Below are 20,220 nucleotides of genomic sequence, written 5' to 3'. Positions count from 1 at the left end.
ACTTACAAGCAAAAGACCAGCAAGATGAAAGAAGGCCCAAACAAAGCAACAAGAAGTGGACAAAACACAGTTGAGTTTGTTTTGTGTTGGCCATCTACTGCTGGGCATGGAGCCTACTGATAAGTGTGCTTTGTATACCCAGCGAGACTACACTGGAGAAAGCTAATTTTTGCTTTGCAAAGGGTTGTCATCAGAGGCAACTTCTTGATTAGGGAGGGTCATGTCTATTTCCCCTCTCAGCCCTTGGACCCTGTCTGGCTTGAACCTGTGCAGCCCTGTGTGTGCTGCCACAGTCTCTATGAGTTCACATGTGCACCAGGAAGACACTGTTTCCTTGGTGCCATCATCAACTCTGGCTCCTACAGTCTTTCTACATAGCTTGCTCAGCCCTGTGAGGGGTTTGAGGAAGATATCTTACTTAGGACTGGGTGTTCCAATGTCTCTCACTCTGTACACTGCTCAGTTGTGAATCTCCATGTTAGTTCCCATCTACTATAAGGGGAAACTTCTCTGATGATGATGGAGCAAGACACTAATCTATAGCTATAGCAGAATGTCATTTAAGTGCTGTGCTTCTCAAACAGTATGATAGTATTTGGTTTTCCCCTAGGACCATGGCCTTATATAGTCTCAGGTTCTTGGGCACCTGAGCAGTGTCGGGCATGGGTTCTATATTATATATTAGGCCTTAAATCCAATCAGATGGTGGTTGGTTATTCCCAATATGCTGTACCACTATTGCTCCGTGCAGCCTGGCCAGCACTGTAGATAGCAGGTTTTGTAGCTGGTATGGTGGTTACCTTTCTCCGGTAGTATGCAGAGGCCATGAATGCTAGTCAGTAGGGATGAAGGCTCTAGGTAGGCACCTAGCACCTAGCTCAGTTTCTCTGTGTTAGATGAGATAGGTAAATATTGTGTTCAGTAATAGATCCTTAACAACAGTTTGTAGAGAATAACCAATAGCTTTGGCAACAGTCTAAGTTGTTTAGGGGTTTCCGTGGGGCCCCTTTGGCCAACAAGTCAGTTAAATGTAACCCATTTCTAGTGCTGAAGATTTCATTTAGTGGCAAAAGATGTCTGGTTGGGCCTTTGTGTCCGCTGTTACTTAGTGACTCCGTTTAGATTTCTTTCATATATGTATACATTTCAAGAAGTTTCTAGTGTAGTAGGATTCTATAAGACCCCTCAAATGGCCCCTAGTGCTAGTCGTCCTTCCTATATTCTCTCCCTTACCCCTGTCTTCTCTTTCCTGTTTAATCTTGTTTTCTGTCTCTCCCTAGTCTCTCTAAATATATATTCTATTTCCCTTTCCTTGGGAGATCCTTCCAACATGTTCCTCCTCTCCTGCCTAGTTCCTTGCTCTATACATAACCTCTGTGGTTATGCTGACATGCTGCCTATTGAAAGCTTAAAAGCTAACAACCACCTATAAGAAAACACATACCGCCGGGCGTGGTGGCGCATGCCTTTAATCCCAGCACTCCGGAGGCAGAGGCAGGCGGATTTCTGAGTTCGAGGCCACCCTGGTCTACAAAGTGAGTGCCAGGACAGCCAGGGCTACACAGAGAAACCCTGTCTCGAAAAACCAAAAAAAAAGAAAAGAAAAGAAAACACATACCATATTTGTCTTTTGGGGGTCTGGGTTACCTTCCTCAGCATTATTTTTTTTTCTAGCTCTGTATGTCCATTTGCTTGCAAACTTCACATCGTTTTTTTTACGATTTGTTTTTATTTATATGAGTACACTGTAGCTGTCTTCAGTCACACACTGGAAGAGGGCATCAGATCACATTACAGATGGTTGTGAGCCACCATGTGGTTGCTGGGAATTGAACTCAAGACCTCTGGAAGAGCAGTTGGTGCTCTTAACCACTGAGCCACCTCTCCAGTTCCAAACTTCACATTTTTAACAGCTGAATAATATTCCATTGTGTTAATGAACCATATTTTCATTATCCATTTATTTGTTGATGGAAATCTAGGCTGTTTTCCAATTTCTGGCTAGTAGGAGTAGACCAGCAATGAGCATGGATGAGCAAGCGTCTCTTAGGAGGATGTAGAGCCCTTTGGGTATATACTTGAGAGTGGTAAAGCTAGCTGATTTCTATATTTCTATTAGTGCCACACTAGTTTCTATAGTCACAAGTTTCCTTGGTTTCTTCCTTTTTTCTTTTTTAGAGACAAGGCTTCTCTGTGTCCTGGCTGTCCTGGAACTCACTCTGTAGACTGCCTCTGTCTCCTTCACGTGCTGGGATTAATGCCTGGATGATGATGATGGTGATATGATTGAATGTGAGTGTATCTGTGTGTTGTTATATGCATATGAGTGAAAGTGCCCAAAGGCCAGAGGTGTCAGATCTCCTGGAGCCTTGTGAGTCACCTGACATGAGGTCTGGGAAGGAGCTTGGCTCCTCTGCAGGAGCAGTAAGTGCTTTTAACTGCTGACACATCTCTGCAGCCCTGACTCTGATGCTAAAATGGGGTTTCCGCCTCGTAGCTTCAGGGACTGTAGAAGTAGCTCATGATAAAGAGCTTGATGAGTGTACACAAGGCCATCAAGGGAAGAAGGAAAAGGCTGCTCCACCTATAGCACTGGGCCAACTTGAAACAAGCTAGAGTTATCTGAAAGGAGGGGACCTCAACAGAAAATGCCTCCATAAGATCCAGGCAGGGCATTTCCTTAGTTAGCGTTGGGTGGTGTACCTAGCCTACTGTGGGTGGTGCCATGCTTGGCTGGTGGTCTTGGGGTCTATAAGAAAGTAGGCTGAGCAAGTCATGATGAGCAAGCCAACACACCTCCATGGCCTCTGCCTTATTTGAGTTCCTCTTCTGATTTTCTCAAGGATGTACTGTGATGTGGAAGTGTGAGTTAAATGAGCACTTTCCTCCTCACCTTACTTTGTGGTCATGAATCATCACAGCAATAGTAACTCTTTAACTAAGACAAGCATCGTGCCTTCAATCCAGCCCAGTAATAAGAAAAGAAGTGGAGGAGATCTTTTAAAAGTACACTATGAAGCCAGGCATAGTGGTGCATTCTTTTAATCTCAGCACTTGGAAGGCAGATAGAGGCAGATCTCTGTGAGTTCAAGGCCAGCCTAGTATAAATAGTGAGTTCCAGGACCCAGGACAGCCGGAGCTCATGGTAGGACCCTGCCTCAAAAACAAATAAAAAAAATCACACAAAATAACACACCCCTCCAAAATAGTTCTCTATAGGAGTGGCTCTATATCTCATTTGTCTGTCTGTCTATCCATATCATTTCTGTTCATTAGTGGTCAACATTTAATTAAATGGCCACTCTTACTGGCTGGAGGGAGACTGGAGAAAGCTGGGTTTTGTTTTGCCACTCCACAAAGATATGAATATCAGGATCTGCTAGGGAAGGAGAATGGGTTTGGAGGAGCAAATGATGGTGTCTGCCACACAAGAATGTTGCTATTTCGTCAGGCCCCTAGCCAACCTCCATTGCTTTACTCACTTAATCTGATTGAATATTCTTTTTTTTTAATTTATTTATTTATTATATGTAAGTTACACTGTAGCTGTCTTCAGACACTCCAGAATAGGGCATCAGATTTCATTATGGATGGTTGTGAGCCACCATGTGGTTGCTGGGATTTGAACTCTGGACCTTTGGAAGAGCAGTCGGCGCTCTTAACCACTGAGCCATTTCACCAGCCCCTGATTGAATATTCTTATCTATGATAGGCTAAAAATACATTAGGGGTTTGGCAGAATTAAGAAAACCCGAAAGGTTGCATGGTAACAACAAAGGGGAGGCGGCAATTGTAGAAACAGCTCTCATTGGTTGTCTCCTGAATTCTGTGGATGGGATATTTTCTGTATTGTTCTATAGTCACATCCCATCAGAATGAAATCAACAGGGTAAGTTGCAGAAGGCTGTAAGGTCAGCCTGCTGAGATCCCAGCTACACCACCAGCCATCACTATCACTGGGCAGCTGGTCAGGTCTTCCTTTTTTTTTAGATTAATCTTTGAAACAGGAATAATAAGGTTGCTATGAAATGAGGTGGTTCATGTTAGCACCTGGCACGTGTAAGTGCTTAACATATTATCTATGCCAAATAAACATGTTTCACATTGTGTTTTAGAAATGAATCTTCAGGGCTGGAGAGATGGCTCAGTGGTTAAGAGCACTGACTGCTCTTCCAGGTGACCTGAGCTCAAATCCCAGCAACCACATGGTGGCTCACAACCACCGGTAATGAGATCTGACACCTTCTGGCATGTCTGAAGACAGCTACAGTGTACTCACAGATAATAAATAAATCTTTGGACCGGAACAAGCAGGGCCAAGAGCAAGCAGGGGTCCTGAGTTCAATTCCCAGCAACCACATGGCTCACAACCTATACATAAACAAACAAACAAACAAACAAACAACCACTAAACTTAAATAAAGCCAGCTACAGTGGCTCAGACCCAGAATCTCAGAGGATCAGGGATTTAAAGCCATTTTTGCAACATAAGACATAAGATCCAAGGCAGCCTAGGCCACATAAGACTGCTTGTACTGCTTGTAGTTCTGGGGACCTGACACCTCTGGTTCCCGAGGGCACCTGAGGTCATGCGCACATACCCATACTCTGAAACAACTGAAAACAAAACCAGCTGACCAAAAATAAATTAACTAAATATTTTCCACCAAATCTGTAAGGAGCCTTGAGTAACTCACATGCTAGTGAAATCAGAAAAATAAAGCTGGTGAGGTCCTGCGTAAGACCACAGAACCTTGGACTTGAAGTACAATTACCGGAGTAATCTAAAGTTCCTGCCACTATCACAGCCTTAAAAATTCTATTTTCTACATTAGATAAGTAAAACAGACAGGGCAGAGGTCCACAAAACCACTCGAAGAGCAAGGGCACTGACAACCTGTGATTGATCCTTGGATCTTACTCTGTGGAAGGAGAGATCGGAAGCACAGAAATTGTCCTCTGACCTCTATATGTGCAGCAAGGCACGTGCATGCCTCCTCCCTCCAACCCTTGTATTTTTAAATGTTAACAACAAACAAGCCGGGCGTGGTGGTGCACGCCTTTAATCCCAGCACTTGGGAGGCAGAGACAGGCGGATTTCTGAGTTCGAGGCCAGCCTGGTCTGCAGAGTGAGTTCCAGGACAGCCAGGGCTATACAGAGAAACCCTGTCTCGAACCGACCCCCCCCCCCCCCCAAAAAAAAAAAAAAAAGCAGGGGCAGCGAGAGGTCAAAGATACTAATTTTTAAAAAGCTGCGTGCAATCACACCTTTCAGCAAGGAGGCAACAAAACTGCTTCGAGATGGAGGCCAGCCAGGACTGCAGAGGGAGCGAAGCACATCTGTATGGAACTCTGCGACGCAGGGGAAAGGTGAGAACTCAAGGCGGAACGAAGGTGGGCGGAACGCCTGATAGCCTGGGACTAGGAACCCACGGTTCGATATAGAACCGCTCTGGGGCGGGACGGGCCCTGCGCATGCGCCGTGCGAGCGGCGCTCTGCTAGTCGAATGTCCGGGCTGCGGACGCTGCTGGGGCTAGGGCTGCTGGTTGCGGGCTCGCGCCTGCCACGGGTCATCAGCCAGCAGAGTGTGTGCCGTGCAGGGCCCATCTGGTGGGGAACGCAGCGCCGGGGCTCGGAGACCATGGCGGCCGCGGCGGTGAAGTACCTGAGGTACGGCCGCCCTCTCCCGCGGGGGCGGGGCGGGGCAGGCCGCGGCCCCAGCACCCCAGGGGCAGACTCAGGCCAGGACTTCCCTCAGTCAGGAGGAGGCTCAGGCCGTGGACCAAGAGCTTTTTAACGAGTATCAGTTCAGCGTGGATCAACTCATGGAGCTGGCCGGGTTGAGCTGTGCCACGGCCATTGCCAAGGTAAGCGGCACAACAAGAAACCTCAGTGAGGCGCGAGTGGGGAGGTCCCCGGCGGTGGCGCACACAGCGGTGACTGCCCGACCCTCTGCACTTCTATCTTCAGGCTTATCCCCCCACGTCTATGTCCAAGAATCCCCCGACTGTCTTGGTCATCTGTGGCCCCGGAAATAACGGAGGGGATGGGCTGGTCTGTGCGCGACACCTCAAACTTTTTGTGAGTATGTGAATGGAGTTTTTTGTGGCAAGGTATGAAGACTCGGGATCGGAGATTGAATGGCTACTTTCCTTTTCAACTAGGGTTACCAGCCAACTATCTATTACCCCAAAAGACCTAACAAGCCCCTCTTCACTGGGCTAGTGACTCAGTGTCAGAAAATGGACATTCCTTTCCTTGGTGAAATGCCCCCAGAGGTAGGTGGGTTGATGCCTCGTCTCTCCAGTAAGTACTGCCCCTGTCCTGCCCTTCCCATTTTCAGACCAAGCTGGCCTGCCTAGTGTCTGTCTGCCCTAAAAGTGTTCTCTGAAAAAAAGTGGTGTAGAAGCCCCTCCAGACTGTGTGCTCCGCGACTTTCCAGGCACTCCTATTCTGCAGCCAAACAACTCCCACAACATGCATCTAACAATAATCTGGCCCCCAGGGCCTCATCCTGAACCTTTTCTGTAGACGCATGGATTAAAGGGTGGGAAGTCAGAAATTAAAACAAAACAAAACCCAAAAAGCCCCAGCTTAGTCTCTGGATGAAGACACTGACATGCAGAACAGAACTAGTCTCTTCTGGCTTCCAGTGTCAGGAAGCCTGAGACTGGCAGCCACCCCTTCTCACCAGTGACAGGCAGGTAGGTACTCAGGCCTGGATTCAGACTGGCCTGAATGAGCCACTCCTCTTTACTGTGCCTTAGGAACCAGTTATATCCATGCTTCTGTGGTCAGTGGGTGCAGGGACAGGTCTCCCTAGGTGACAGCAGTTCCTGACACCCTTTCCCCTTCCCGCACGCCCCCAGCCCATGATGGTGGACGAGCTGTATGAGCTGGTGGTGGACGCCATCTTCGGCTTCAGTTTCAAGGGTGACGTTCGGGAGCCATTCCACAGCATCCTGAGTGTCTTGAGTGGACTCACGGTGCCCATTGCTAGCATCGACATTCCCTCAGGTGTGAGACTCAGGTGGCTGGGACACTCGTGCTCAAACCTGGCTAAGGCCGGTACCCAGGGGACTGTCCCACAATAGGGCTGGGGAGCAAAGTTCATGCCGCCTGGCCCTGTGGAAAACCTGAGCCCGATAGTACATGGGACTGAGAGTTCAAGTGGGGACTGAGGGCTTTCCCTCTTCCTTAGGACCTTCTGTATGTCCTTATACTACTTTCTCTCTTCAGGATGGGATGTAGAGAAGGGAAACCCTAGCGGAATCCAACCAGACTTACTCATCTCACTGACGGCACCCAAGAAGTCTGCAACGCACTTTGCTGGCCGATATCATTACCTTGGGGGTCGCTTTGTACCACCTGCCCTAGAGAAGAAGTACCAGCTGAACCTGCCATCTTACCCTGACACAGAGTGTGTCTACCGCCTACAGTAAGGGAGGTGGGTAGGCAGGTTTCTCAATAAAGACTTGGTACTTTCTGTCTTGAAATTGGAGTCTTCTGGCCTTAATAATTATCAGTGGGTTGTGCTTTCTCTGGGGAAACAGACCAGCATTTGTAAGCAATGGAAAATAGGTGTTTCACCCAGGAATGATTTTTACTTATTTGTAATACACAGGGAGGTAGATGATGCCTCTAAACTAATTCAGCGTATCGTTGTAGCAAGACCCCCAGAGGGTAACAGGATTCCTTCAAGTCTCCAAATGCCATCTACTTTGTGTTCAGACCTTCTCATGCTGGGAATGCTGGCATCAACTGGGAAGGACCTAGAAGCCTGGGGTCCAAGCTCTCATTTAATCATGATCAGAACAGTCTGGGAGGGTAACCCAACCCATACATATAAATGTATGTTTTTCTTAACCTTCACGGTATTTAAAATGAAAACATTTTGTAGGGTGTGATAGTGTATGCCTCTGATCTAAGCACTCTTGAGGCAAAGATGCCTGGATTTCTGTGAGTTCTAGGAAAGCCAGAGCTGTATTAGAGAAACCCTGTCTCAAAAACAAAACAAAGCCATTTCATGTAAGTCTACATTTTCAGACTTTTAGAAGAGACACTCCAAATATTCCTCCATCCTGATTCCTCTTCCCACCATCCTCTAGCTGGTGAGCTGCCAGGCACCAGGTTTATACTTCTTGGACAGGAAGTTTCACAGCCCATGTCCACCCCCTCAGCCAGTATAGAATGCATTGGCTCTCCTCTGCAGACTGGGGCTCCAGAGCTGTTTGCAGAGTGTGCAGAAACCCTGCCCCAAACCAGGCTATCCCTGAAAAGGAGTCAGCTGAGATCCACTTCAGACCCTCGGTCCCTCTTCCGCTTCTTCTTTTTGGCTCTCTCCTTTGGGTATGGCCGACTTCTCTCACCTGCATCCTCTGCTTCCCATGTCCCACCATCGTCTTTACTGCTTACATCCAAGTCCTCCTCACAGCACTGCTGCCTTTTCCTTTTGTCTTTTCTTCTGACCTTTCTCTCTCCTTTTGTTAGGTCATCCTTCCCTTCTTCCTCTTGGGTATCTAAGTCCTCCCCACACGTCCGCCGCTTCTTGCTGCTTCTCCTGGGGTCTTTGTCTCCTCCACTGTTGACTGCCTTTGGCCCGCCTGTCACATCTCTACCTCCTTCATCACAGACTCCCATCTCCCCCTCTTCTTCATGGCACTGCTTCCTCCTTTTCTTCTTTTTCCTGGAAGGCTGATCAGATTGCTCTGTGCTCAGTTCTCTGGGCCCACTCTCTCCTGCAGCCTCTTCCTCCTCACTTCCTATAGCTGTTCCCTCTCTCTCAGCTTTCTGCCTCTTTTTCTTCTTCTTGCTTTTCCTGAAGCTCTTGTCAGTGTGTTTCAGCAGCTCCTCACCTAGACTCTTTTCAGCTGTTGCCGCCTCTTCCTCCTCTTTCTGCTTCCTCTTCTTTTTCTTTTTTTGGGAAGGCTCACTGTCAGTCAGTGGTTGAGAGGTGCCCACATCCTTTGAGCCTTTGAGCCGAGCCAGAAAGGCCTGCTCTTGGGCTTCCAGGCGAGCAAGCTTGGCCTTCATGGTGATACCAATCCGGGCAGCCCTAAGACAGATATATGATGGGTCTAAGTCAGCAAGGGGTATTACAGAGAAAGTTGGGAACAGAGGGAGGGAGCAGCCAAGCTTCAAACATGAACTTGTGAACAACAGCAATTATTCCCTTGGAATGAAAATAATTGGGAGGTGGCACAGGCTGTCCTCAAGCATGGGCAGAAAAGATGGGAAACCCAGAAAGTGACCACAACTTACTTGTGTGCTGTTCGCCCCTCACAAGCTTTGAGTAGCATCTCATCAGTCAGACTGTAAGGGTAGATGACAAGTCACAAACATTTTTTTCTTTCTTTCTCTAAAAAATATTCATCTTCACTATTGTTCAAAACCTGGCACTTTTTGAAGTGCTAAGATAATGCAAGAATTAGTACAATCTAATTAATTCCACAAACATGTACCTACTCCTCTGATAAGAAAGCATTAGGCTTAGGTTCATTCTCTTAAAACCCCAAAGCATCTCCCTCATGCTCTCAGTACCAAAAGAAAGTCTCACATCTTTGGGGGCGTGGGCTCATGGTTGTCAACATCACTGCAGCTCCCCATGTCTCTGTCAGGCTTCTCCTCACCTGAGGTTAGTGTGGCTGTCTAGAAGAAAAGGATCATGGAGACGGATAAAGCCAACTTAATACCATTGCCAACTCTCCTCCATTTCTGAAACTCCTAGGGAGTCACTGCCCAAGGCATGAATTTGACAGCGCCCACCATTGTTCCTTGCAAAGTCATGCAGCCTGCGTATTTTAATTTGGGCAGGAGATGATAGGCCACGGTTATTGGGAAGTAGAGCAGTCAGGGCCTCTGTGGCTCACAGCAGGCTAATTGTAGAACAAGCAGGGAAAAGTGCTCTGAGTGTTCATAGTGGAGTAGGTGCCAGTAACTGACAATAAAGACAGCACCCCTATCCCCAGCATTCCTGATTAACTAGATGCATAACCTATCATAGGCCATGTAGCTGAAATAGATCCAGGTAGATAGCTCAGCTGGTAACAATACTTGCTATGCAAGCAAGAGGACCTAAGTGCAGGTCTCCAGCACTCACATGAATGCTGAGCAGGCAGGCTGCTCACCTGTAGTCTCAGCAAGCAGGCTAGCTCAGTAGCTAAACTAGACAAACTGGCAAGCTCTGGATTGAAGTAAGAGAGCCTAGCTCAGTATATAAGGTGGAGATCAAAAAGATACCCAGCCTCCATCTGCACACATGCATCCCCAAGCATATGTCAACACATACACACACCAAAATGAAAGGAAGAAAAGAAAAAAGAAAAAGAGAAGAAGAAAGAAATGAGTCCAGTCCAGATGTAACTGCCATTCATATCGGGCAGTTATTATGAATGCTGCCTGTCTCACATATAACTCAGGCCAGGGTTTGGGGAATGGTTTCTAGAGGGTGTGTATGTATAATCTCAATCTGAAAGCAAGAAATGGTTAGCAGGTAAAGGGTAAAGGAAGAACAACTGACAGAGGCAAGGGCAGGTGGGAAAACACAGCTTCTTAAAGAAGAAAAAACAGACCCGCTGGCTAGTGTGTACTGGTCCCAAAAAAGAAGTGAGACCTGAAGCATAAAGGGCCACAGACAATCTCATTAAAAAGGATGGAGCTGGACAGTGGTGGCACAGGCCTTCAATCCCAGCACTCATGAGGCAGAGGCAGGTAGATCTCTGAGTTTGAGGCCAGCCTGGTCTACAGAGTAAACTCCAGAACAGTCAGGGCTACACAGAAAATCCATCTTAAAAAACAAAAGTAAGCAAGAAGGATCATGATACTATAGCTGTCTTTTGCTACTTTGTGGGTTCTTCTTTCTTCCACCCTTCTCCACCCATTTTCTTCTATCCTTTCAATCCCCTAACACTAAATAAGAAGAGAAGAGAAAGAATAGAAAGAAAAGGAAGTAATGTTATTGTTAGAGCATGGGATTCCTTGAGGCAAGTTTGATCTTCAATGACAGGGCATCTGACTTCTTTTTCCTCCTTTGTGTATGACTACTTAACCAACCACAGTCAACAACCCACAGGCACCCTTCCTCTGGGGCCTAGCATTTATATACCCTCCGAAAAGTCCCCAGAATTCCAAACATCACAGAATCGAAGAAACTACTTGCTGCTGGCAAAAACCACACCCTTGCTAGAGCATGAGGCAAATCATAGTCAGCTGCTGACTGCAGTCTGAAGCAGCCCCCCCCCCATGTCCCACACCTGAGATTAAAACAAAAACATATTTCCATATTTCTGTGTTTTTCAAAGAATCTGAAGTTCTCATTACATAATACGATGTGTTTTAGGGAGAACCCTATGGACGCTTTGTAGGTCACTGACTGTGGTGGAGAGTGAGGATAGAGGCAGAGGCTCTTAAAGAGGCAAGGACTGCCCGAACTGAGTAGATGTCAAGATGTAGAAACTGGGAGGGGTTGCTAGATAACTGTGAAGCCCTGCACACAGAATCTGTGCTCACTAACTGCCGGCTTCTGTTCTTTTTGCCTTTACCCATCAGCTGTGGGCTCTTCCGCAAACCATTTTTACTCTTTGGGTCACATATGTAAAATAAGGATGGACCAGGCAACCTCACAGGACTCTCCTGGCTTCTAACCCTTTTAAAATTATACATCAACATATCCCCCCCCAGCAGCTCCTAACTAAATGACAGCCCTCCCTCTCACTGTACGCTGCTGCTTCCCCAGCAGATGGGATGGTCCATGGAACCTTAACATTTCAGTCTGGGTGAGGGCACGGGCACAGCAAGGCTGGACACAGGATCTCGGTGTACTGGGATATCCTGGGAATTAGTTGGACACACAATGCAGTTGATCAGGATCCAGGGAGACGGGAGCAGTTGAGAGCTGGATCTCTCATTCTATTACCTTCACAAACTTCTGATACAGCAAGCTGGGTTTGGGGTGACTGCGCTGGGTGGTCTCCTTGGAAAGACGCCTTATCTGCACTCCATCCTGTTGGGAAATATCGGTGAAAGAGTGGCGTGCTGTACTGCCCTACCCCACCCCAGGCCTGCAGGTTTCTTCAATATACCCGACCAGTTCATACCTTCCCCGAGTCCACTACCAAGCTGGCGGCAGTCTTGTTGAAGAGATCACTCCACCAGTGGTCTGTAAATTCCTTGGCAGGGTCGTGTCCCACCTCCATGGGAATAAATAGTAAGTAGAAATCACAGTCTGAGCACCGCCCACTGGCCCTCATGGGTCCCCTCTCCCATGCATGCTGACCACCTCCCAGTCTTACCCCATGGGTATCTTGCTTCAGTGTCACCTTGAGGGCCTGGGTAATGCCATTCTCCCTCCGGCCCAGACCCTTGCCTGTAGAGGAGAGTGAGTGATTTATTTTGTAGCCTGACCTGAGCCCTCACCAAGTCTTCCCAGGCTAACCGCCATTCCTTTACTGATCATAGAGTATACTCTGAACCTTTCAAAAACCTACCTCTCTCCATTCCTTCTAGGCATACTCAGTAAATACCTCCGTCTGAGGGAGAACTATCTTTTCTATCCCCTTGTGTGGCCTCCTCTAGTTTGTCCAACCACTTGCCCCTCATCCCTCGTTATCCAAAATGAGGATTTCGCCCATCCTTCCCTAATCCAGATGGGTCAGAAAACGTATGCTTCTAAAGGTTTCTCTTTAGACGAGTGTCTCCTCTGGCTGAACTGGCATGAGGCAGCCGAGGGTAGGGAGCGGGAGGATATGAAAGAACACCTTGAGTCCATCCATGCTTCAGCAGCTGCTCTTCAGCAAACTTCATCCCACGGCTCTTGACCTCTGGGGTGACACTCATGGCAGGGTCTGTCCTCAGGTTCTCACCAGGGAAAACGTGGCACCATCTTTTGAATAGGGAAAGAAAGGACTGGAGGTGCACCTTAGATAGCAGGGTGCTTCACTAACACACGCAAAGCCCCAGGCTTCAACCCCAGCATCATGTAAAATAAGGCATGCTGGCCCACACGTGTAATCCCAGCAGATGGAATGTGGAGGCAAGAGGATCAGAAGTTCATATCATCTACAACATATAGAGACGGTTGAAGCCAGCCTGTGCTATATGAGACCCTAAATAAGTAAAAAAGAAAGGGGTGGTAGTGTGGGCCAGGGCTGTCCTTTGTATGCCTTAGGAGGTAGAATGCTTGCCCAACATGTGTGAGGAGGTCCTGGGTTCAATCCCCAGCATTGTGTAACCAGGTGTGGTACTGCATGCCTGTAATTCCAGCTCTGGGGAAGTGGCAGCAGAAGGCTCGGGACTCCAAGGTTGATAGGAGTTTGGAGCTCAGGACCAGAATGCTTGAGACCCTGTCTGTGCCTAAAGTACATAAAGCTGCTCGTGTAAGACGTTTCTTTCGTTAAAACAAACAAAAGTTTCTGTGTATGTCCAAGTGTATGTGTATGCCTTACATGCATGCAGGAACCAGAGTTACAGTTGTGAGCTGCCATGTGGGTGCTGGGAACTGAATCCAGGCCCTCTGCAAGAGCAGTAAGTGCTCTTAACTGAACCTTCTCTCCAGCCTTGAATTCTTCTCGAGTCCTGAGAGACACCAGGAGGAAGACTGTTCTTTGAAGAGTCCTCTCTCTGGTCAAAGGGGCCAAGACCCAACACGAATCAGGATGAAGGAGGGGTAATGTTAATACTGATACCTGGATGTGTGGCATAAGCTATACTGAAGCCTTATGAATGTGAAAACTTTCATTCAATCTTGCCACCCTACTCAGGTGACAAAGGAAGCTGAGCCTTAAACAGCTTAGGCGGTGACGGTTGGTATTACTGTCAACATGGCAGGAATTACCTGGATGGCAAGCCTCCAGCTGCACCTGCAGACTAGTTTAGTTAGCCTCTGAACAGGTCTGTGAGAGATTAGCCTGTTTAAGTTAGCTGAAGTGGAAAAACCTCAATCAGTGGCACATTCGCTGTCCTTGAGTCCTGGACTAAAAGAAGCTACGGCCAGAAAGATGTCTCGGTGAGTAAGGGAGCCTCCTGTCAAAAGCGAGGTTTAGTCCTAGAGACCTACTTAGCACTTAGTGGAAGGAGAGAACTGACTTCCATGGGCTGTCTTCCACCCTTCATACCCATGCTCATGCTCATTGTCTCTCTGTCTCTCTCTGTCTCTCTCCCTTACACACACACACACACACACACACACGCACACGCACACGCACACACACACGTAAGACATCACGGGCAGCTAGACTAAGTCACACAACTAATGTATGAAGAATTTAAACCAGGAAGGAAGCCTGTGTGCAGAGTCTGTTTACGTTGTGCAAACAAAGCTAAGAGGTGTTTGGTAACTTGAGCTAGAGACTGGTACTTAAGGAGCCTAAAGTCTACACCTATTGTCCAACATTTGCACTGACCTTGTGAGGGAGCCAAACCTTCCGCCCACATTACTGCATTATTAGGCTTTCAGAACCTTCCATTTAGAAACTGTCTAGCATAGGAAGGGGCGCCCAACTGAGCACTAAGTAAACAAAGATGGCTGCTGTACACTATCACCTCATCGTACTTCAGAGACAGCCCTGTCAATAGGAATCATTCTCATCTTACAAGAAAGGAAAAAAAAAAAAAAAAAAAGAGCCTGGTTTTCTTGCCTCTTCAGGAAATGCGAATACTAGCTCTGATTCTAAGTAGACAAATTTCTTCACAGTAACTCACACATACTTCCCTTTGCCCCAGAATAGCATTCCCCGACTTGTACACTAGATTTACCTCCAAAGTGTAAGATGGCACATCACACAAGACACTGAAAACTTAGACTACTAATATCAATTTGTGCTAAAATAATCTGTTATGGACACAACTGCTTTTTGGTTTTGTTTTGAGATTATGTATCTCTGGCTAGCCTGAAACTCTCTATGTAGCTGGCCTCACACTCACAGAGATCTGCTTGGTTCTGCCTACCACGTGCACCACCACGCCCGTGACAGACACTTTCAAGAGCAGGAGACAGAATCCTTACAAGAACACTTCAGTGAGTGCAGATGCCTGGCTTTCTCCTGGCGCTGTTAAAACAGCTGTAAACCTCATTTCCAGTGCACTCTTGTGGGCTGCACCGCTGGGAAGCACACAGCAAGTGAAACACACGTGTGGGAGCTCTGGACTTAGGGGAAAGGGCTCTGAAGCATCGATCATGGATGTGGAAACTCGGTGGGACCAGAGTCTGTAGGGGACTTAAATACAGAAGCCAGGCAGTGTGCTGATGATGCAGGAATCACACAGGCCAGGGCCAGCGCTTATAACTGGGAACCTGAAGAGGGTCGCTCTGTCCTGGTCTGCTTCTCTCTCCTTTTGCCAGTCTCTCCCAGAAAACATAGATTAGCCAGGTCTACAGGACCTCATGTGTGGTTCAGGCTCCGGGAGCTGGGATGTCCTTTCTATCTGCTTGTGTTTCTCTTTGTGATCAGCCTTCAGCCCAAACCACCTGGCTCCACAGCCTCCCACTCTCTTTTATACTTCTCCCTTACGTTTCTCTGCCAACGCAGGACTAACTACTCATCCTACCCCCAGTTTCTCCCCTTTGTACCGTATTCTGTTACTCCCTGAAGTGAATGGTGCTTATTTTTCTGTTTGGCTATTACTGTATTTCACAGTAGGCCTACTCTTTGATACTGTGTAGATGGTATGCTAATTTCTAATCATAATTCTAGAGGAAAAAGACAGCTTAGCCCTAGAATAGGCTAGGCCCTCCTGAACATTGTAAATACTTCTGAAAGAGTAAAGATGTTTTTTAAAAATTAAAAAAAAAAAAGTTTAGTTGTAGAGTGTTTTGCCTGCATGTAAATGTGCCATGTGCACACAGTGCCACCAGAAGCCAGAGGAGGCTGTCCAATGCTCTAGAACTGATGTTGTAAGTGGCTGTGAGCTACCATGTGGGTGCTGAGAACTAATGCAGGTCCTCTGGAAGAGAAATACTCTTAATGACCGATCCACCTCTCCCACCCACTAAATAAATTCCACCAATGATCTAATCCCTGATGTGCAAATCTCAAGGAACACAAAACACCAAGGTAACAAAACTCCTCCAAAAACTGAAGAGACCAGGAGATAAAAAGTGGTCAGGACTTTAGGACAAGACTTCAAAATCACCATGTAAAAGGCCAGGCAATGTCTTTATGAACAGCTTTGACTTTGGACTATGCTTTGCAAAACCAAGATCNTGACTTGGCCATCTTATAAGCAGGAACCTCTTAGAAGTCCTCAGAACAAGGACAAGTGGGACCAGCTCTAACCTGGTGGGTTTGTGGATTAGCTGAGCACGCCTTCTTTGCTGTCATTCTTTGTCATAAAGTATGGGAGGCGGCCACATGCTCTGGGATGCTTGGATGGAAGAAAGGATACTCTGCCCTGCTTCCCTCTCTGTTGAAAGACCCAGTTGGCTGTGCCACTACTCTGCCTTTCTCTTCAGTTACTCCCACTTCAAGTAAATCCAAATTTATTTATTTATTTATTTATTTATTTGGTTCTTTGTTGCCCTTTCCCAAAAATGGAATTCAGGATAGCAGTATTCTTCTACGTATTAACAGTTGGAATTTTAAAAAATAAAGAGAAAAACTNTTGGAGTGGCCCATCATCTCCTGGAGTTGGCCCTGCTGACTTTACTCCACTGTAATCCACCGCAGGGCTGGCTCTGATGGTTAAGATGAATCAATCCGCTTTAGGCTGGGAAATCTGAGAGCAGGATGCACCGTGTGATCAGAGCCTTCTACCAAGGTACATTTCCTTGGGATTATGACTTGATAAAACCGAGAGCATCTGCTACAACTCTAGCTTTTTTAGTGTAAAGCTCAAGACCAAGGTAAATGATGAGGCCCTTGGGAACACAGTGACCCTTGTACCAGGCTAGGTTACAAGCCTTTGAGACTGCTAAGTGTCCAGAATACCAGCGTACAGGTTCTGTTTAACTGCAGGTGGGGTGAGGTGGGTGTTAACTTTTATTTTGATCACCTTGTAGTCTTTTAAGCCCTTGGTCTCTGAGGCCAGGCCCACACCCTGCCTTGCAGTCACTTGCCTGTTCCTGTGGTGGTCCTTGTGTTACGCTGGCAGAATGGAATCAGTCACTCATCTTTGTGTCCTGTCTTGGCTGGGGCCATATAGGAGCAGCTTAGCTCTAAGGCCCAGAGAACCTTTATCCTCTTTCTCCTTGAAGGAGAGAAATTGAACTGGTGAAAACAGCATCCTCTGCAGCATGGGAAGAAGAAAATAAAAATCTCCTTTCCAAAAAAAAAAAAAAAACCAGGCAAGCTGGTGTGCACATGTAAATTAGAGACTCCGTCCCAAAAATCAGGCGGTTAACTCCTGAGCTTGACCTCTGGCCTCGATATGCATGCACCCACCACACACATTTGTTCACATTGACATTTCAAGCAAGCAAACAAACACCCCAGGGGCTGGAGAGACGGCTTAGTGGTTAGAACACTGGCTGCTCTTCCAGAGGACCTGGGTTTGATTCCCAGCACCCATAGTGCAACTCAGACCCTTCAGGTCCAGGGGATTAGGTACCCCCTTCTGGTCTCCTCAGGGAACCAGTCATACATGTGGCACACAGACATACAAGCAGGCAAAAGACCTGTATGCAAGAACTCTTTTTAGGTTTGTTTATTTATTAAGCCACTAAATCTGTAGTAATTTGTTTTGTAGCAATGAAGCTAATGCACAAGATAGTGGCTGATAATAGGCTATTAGAAGAGAGGAAGTTATTGATATGATGTATAGAACAAGTTTTGGGGCCTGGAGAGATCACTCAACGGTTAAGAGCACTTACTGCTCTTGCAGAGAACAGGGGTTTGGTTTCCAGCAAGAACAAGGCAGTTTACATCTCCCCACACCTCTCAGCATCCAGCATGCATTGGATGTGCATAATACAAGCAGACAAAAACACTTGTATACATTAAATAATAAATGAATTTTAAAAAATTAAATAGCCAGTTATAGCACACCTTTAATCCGAACACCAGGGAGGCAAAGGCAGGTGAATTTCAGTGAGTTTAAGACCAGTCTGGTCTACAAAGTGAGTTCCAAGACAGCCAGACCTGCTAAACAGAGAAACCCTGACTCAAAAAAAAAAAAAAAATCAAAATAAAATAATAAAACAGCTCTGCCAGCCCTGTATAGTAGTGCACCATCTTTAATCTCAATACTTAGGAAACAGACTAAACGATCTCAGTGAGCTGGAGGCAGCCACTTCTACATATGTCCCAGGTCAGTAAAGGGGGCATTGTAAAAGCCTGTCTCAAATACAGATAGATAGATAGATAGATAGATAGATAGATAGATAATCAGTTCTATCAGTTTTCAAAATGTGATCCAGGGCCCCCTTTGGGCTGAGACTTTTCCAGAGGCCTATGATGTCAAAGTCTTTTCTCAGAAATCCTCCCACATTATCTCCCCCACCCCCTTATTTTTTGAGACAGGTTTCTTTGTACAGCCTTGGCTGTCCTGGAACTAGCTCTGTATACAAGGCTGACCTCAAAGGCATGCACCACAAATGCCTGGCTCCCTCTATTTCTCATGACTGCATAGACTGTGTAGTTTCCCAGGTACCACACCAGTGATAACGATGCTTTGTTAAGGGACTATGCTCTTGTATACTCTGGTGTCTAGGAATATTCTTCAACTCTGCATAGCTAAATGCCCCAAAGCTCACAAAATCTTATAAAATGGAGGCAGGGTGTTAGCAATCGTGACAGTCGAGTTTAGGAAGAATCACATGTCTCACATGTCTACCCACCTTTCCATTAGGAAGGATGATTGCATGAAGCCCAAATGAAACGGAACTGTGAGTACAGCAACACAAAAACAGGGTAAAGAAGTGGTCCTCTTGGATTTTTTTGTTTTTGAGGTTTCACTAATTAGCCTGGCTGGCCAGGGTTACACTGGCCTGCCTCTCTCCCAGGTGCTACCTTGCTTCTTGAAATGGAAACAGAAGTAAAATTTAGATGCTGAGGTCACCATGCAAATACCACCTCTCAGAAATTATTTCTGACTATTTTAACAGTAAGAATAATCATACCCCACACTTGTAGTACACTGACTCACCACGAACCTGCTATTAACTGCTTCACGTGGATTGTCTCATTGATGCCTGCCAACATCTTATAAGAAGGTATTACTTAGCCTTAATTTACAAAGAAATCGAACACTGCTAATTCGAACACTAAACAACTGGCAAGTAGTGGATCCAGGATTGGTAGTGAATCATTTCATGAGCAACTCACTGCTTTGTACCTTTACAGCTTCTTCCTTCTGCTATAAGCCTTCCCCACATTCTATTTCTCATCACAGTAATTCAAAACCACACTTCCCGGAAGGCGGAGGCAAGCTTTATTTCCCAGCCCTTGAGAATTGTTCAGCGTTTCTGGACTGAACTGAGCGACACAGTAGGAATCGTTTTTAACGCACTTGCAATGGGCCGGCGTGGGCAGACGCAGCCTGATCTGCGAAGGCTGCAAGTACACTGAGACGCTGTCTCCTCTCCAGCCAGTTTCCAGGGATGTCCAGAGCCATCCGTTTGTAGCAGCCTAGAGGACCAGCCGCCGCCTTTTCCTCCTGTTATAAATCCAAGCCCCGCAGCCACAGAGTCAGCAGGGTGGAACTACTCTCCGATCTTCGCCCTTGCTCCCGCCCCTGGGGAAAGCAAGCTCCTTACCGTCAGTGTACAGTCCTCTCCGTGGAAGCACGTGCGACACCCGACTTGGGTGCAGCCATCTTCCCGGAAGTGAACTTTGGGCCTTCTAGGATGCAGAAACCATAGAGACGCCCTGACAGTAGCCACGCCCCTGGATGGTTGCCACGGAAACTGAGTTCCAGGCTGGGTGCAAGTTTCCTTCCTGCAGTTGTTGGAAGCCAATGCGCCCTCCTAACCTCTGTCTCGGGTCCCCCACCCCCACCCCCGACCCTATCCTGAGCTTTCCGGAGGTAGAGCCTCCCTTGAGGCAAGGACACTCAGGCTCTGCGTAGCGGGATCAGCACTGGTTGCACACTACCTTGTCCCTTTCATACTGGGAACACAAGGACACTTAAGACTCGACCCTTAACTTGTAGGAGCATGTAGACTTGCTCCGGGAAGATGAGACGAGACGGGGTCCAAAGGCAGCACCGCAGCACCGGAGCTGCAAGTACACCATTCCCACCAGCAGTTGTAGGCTTCTGCAGCCGGCCGCCCAAAAACAAGGTTTTCA

General features: G+C 47.1%; 2 protein-coding genes across 2 annotated transcripts; one reads left to right on the top strand and one right to left on the bottom strand.

The window, feature by feature from the left end:
- Window positions 1-5,473: 5,473 nt before the first annotated feature.
- Window positions 5,474-7,497, top strand: Naxe (NAD(P)HX epimerase). The gene is made up of 6 exons (XM_021158233.1): window positions 5,474-5,671; window positions 5,760-5,868; window positions 5,972-6,082; window positions 6,166-6,279; window positions 6,871-7,018; window positions 7,241-7,497. The coding sequence occupies exons 1-6, from the start codon at window positions 5,508-5,510 to the stop codon at window positions 7,441-7,443; spliced, it is 849 nt and encodes a 282-aa protein (XP_021013892.1). The 5' UTR covers window positions 5,474-5,507; the 3' UTR covers window positions 7,444-7,497.
- Window positions 7,498-7,988: 491 nt separating this feature from the next.
- On the bottom strand, window positions 7,989-19,763 carry Gpatch4 (G-patch domain containing 4). Its single transcript, XM_021158457.2, has 9 exons — window positions 19,689-19,763; window positions 19,442-19,588; window positions 12,757-12,881; window positions 12,292-12,365; window positions 12,097-12,189; window positions 11,916-12,002; window positions 9,558-9,649; window positions 9,263-9,313; window positions 7,989-9,056 (listed from the first exon to the last, which is right to left on the bottom strand). Exons 3-9 carry the CDS (start codon window positions 12,833-12,835, stop codon window positions 8,285-8,287), a joined length of 1,248 nt encoding a protein of 415 aa, XP_021014116.1. The 5' UTR covers window positions 12,836-12,881; window positions 19,442-19,588; window positions 19,689-19,763; the 3' UTR covers window positions 7,989-8,284.
- Window positions 19,764-20,220: the final 457 nt, after the last annotated feature.

This window comes from Mus caroli, chromosome 3, assembly GCF_900094665.2.
Source record: "Mus caroli chromosome 3, CAROLI_EIJ_v1.1, whole genome shotgun sequence".
NCBI classification, from domain to species: Eukaryota; Metazoa; Chordata; class Mammalia; order Rodentia; family Muridae; genus Mus; species Mus caroli.
Note: the sequence above shows the minus strand (reverse complement) of the source record. Positions and strands in the feature narration are given on the sequence as shown.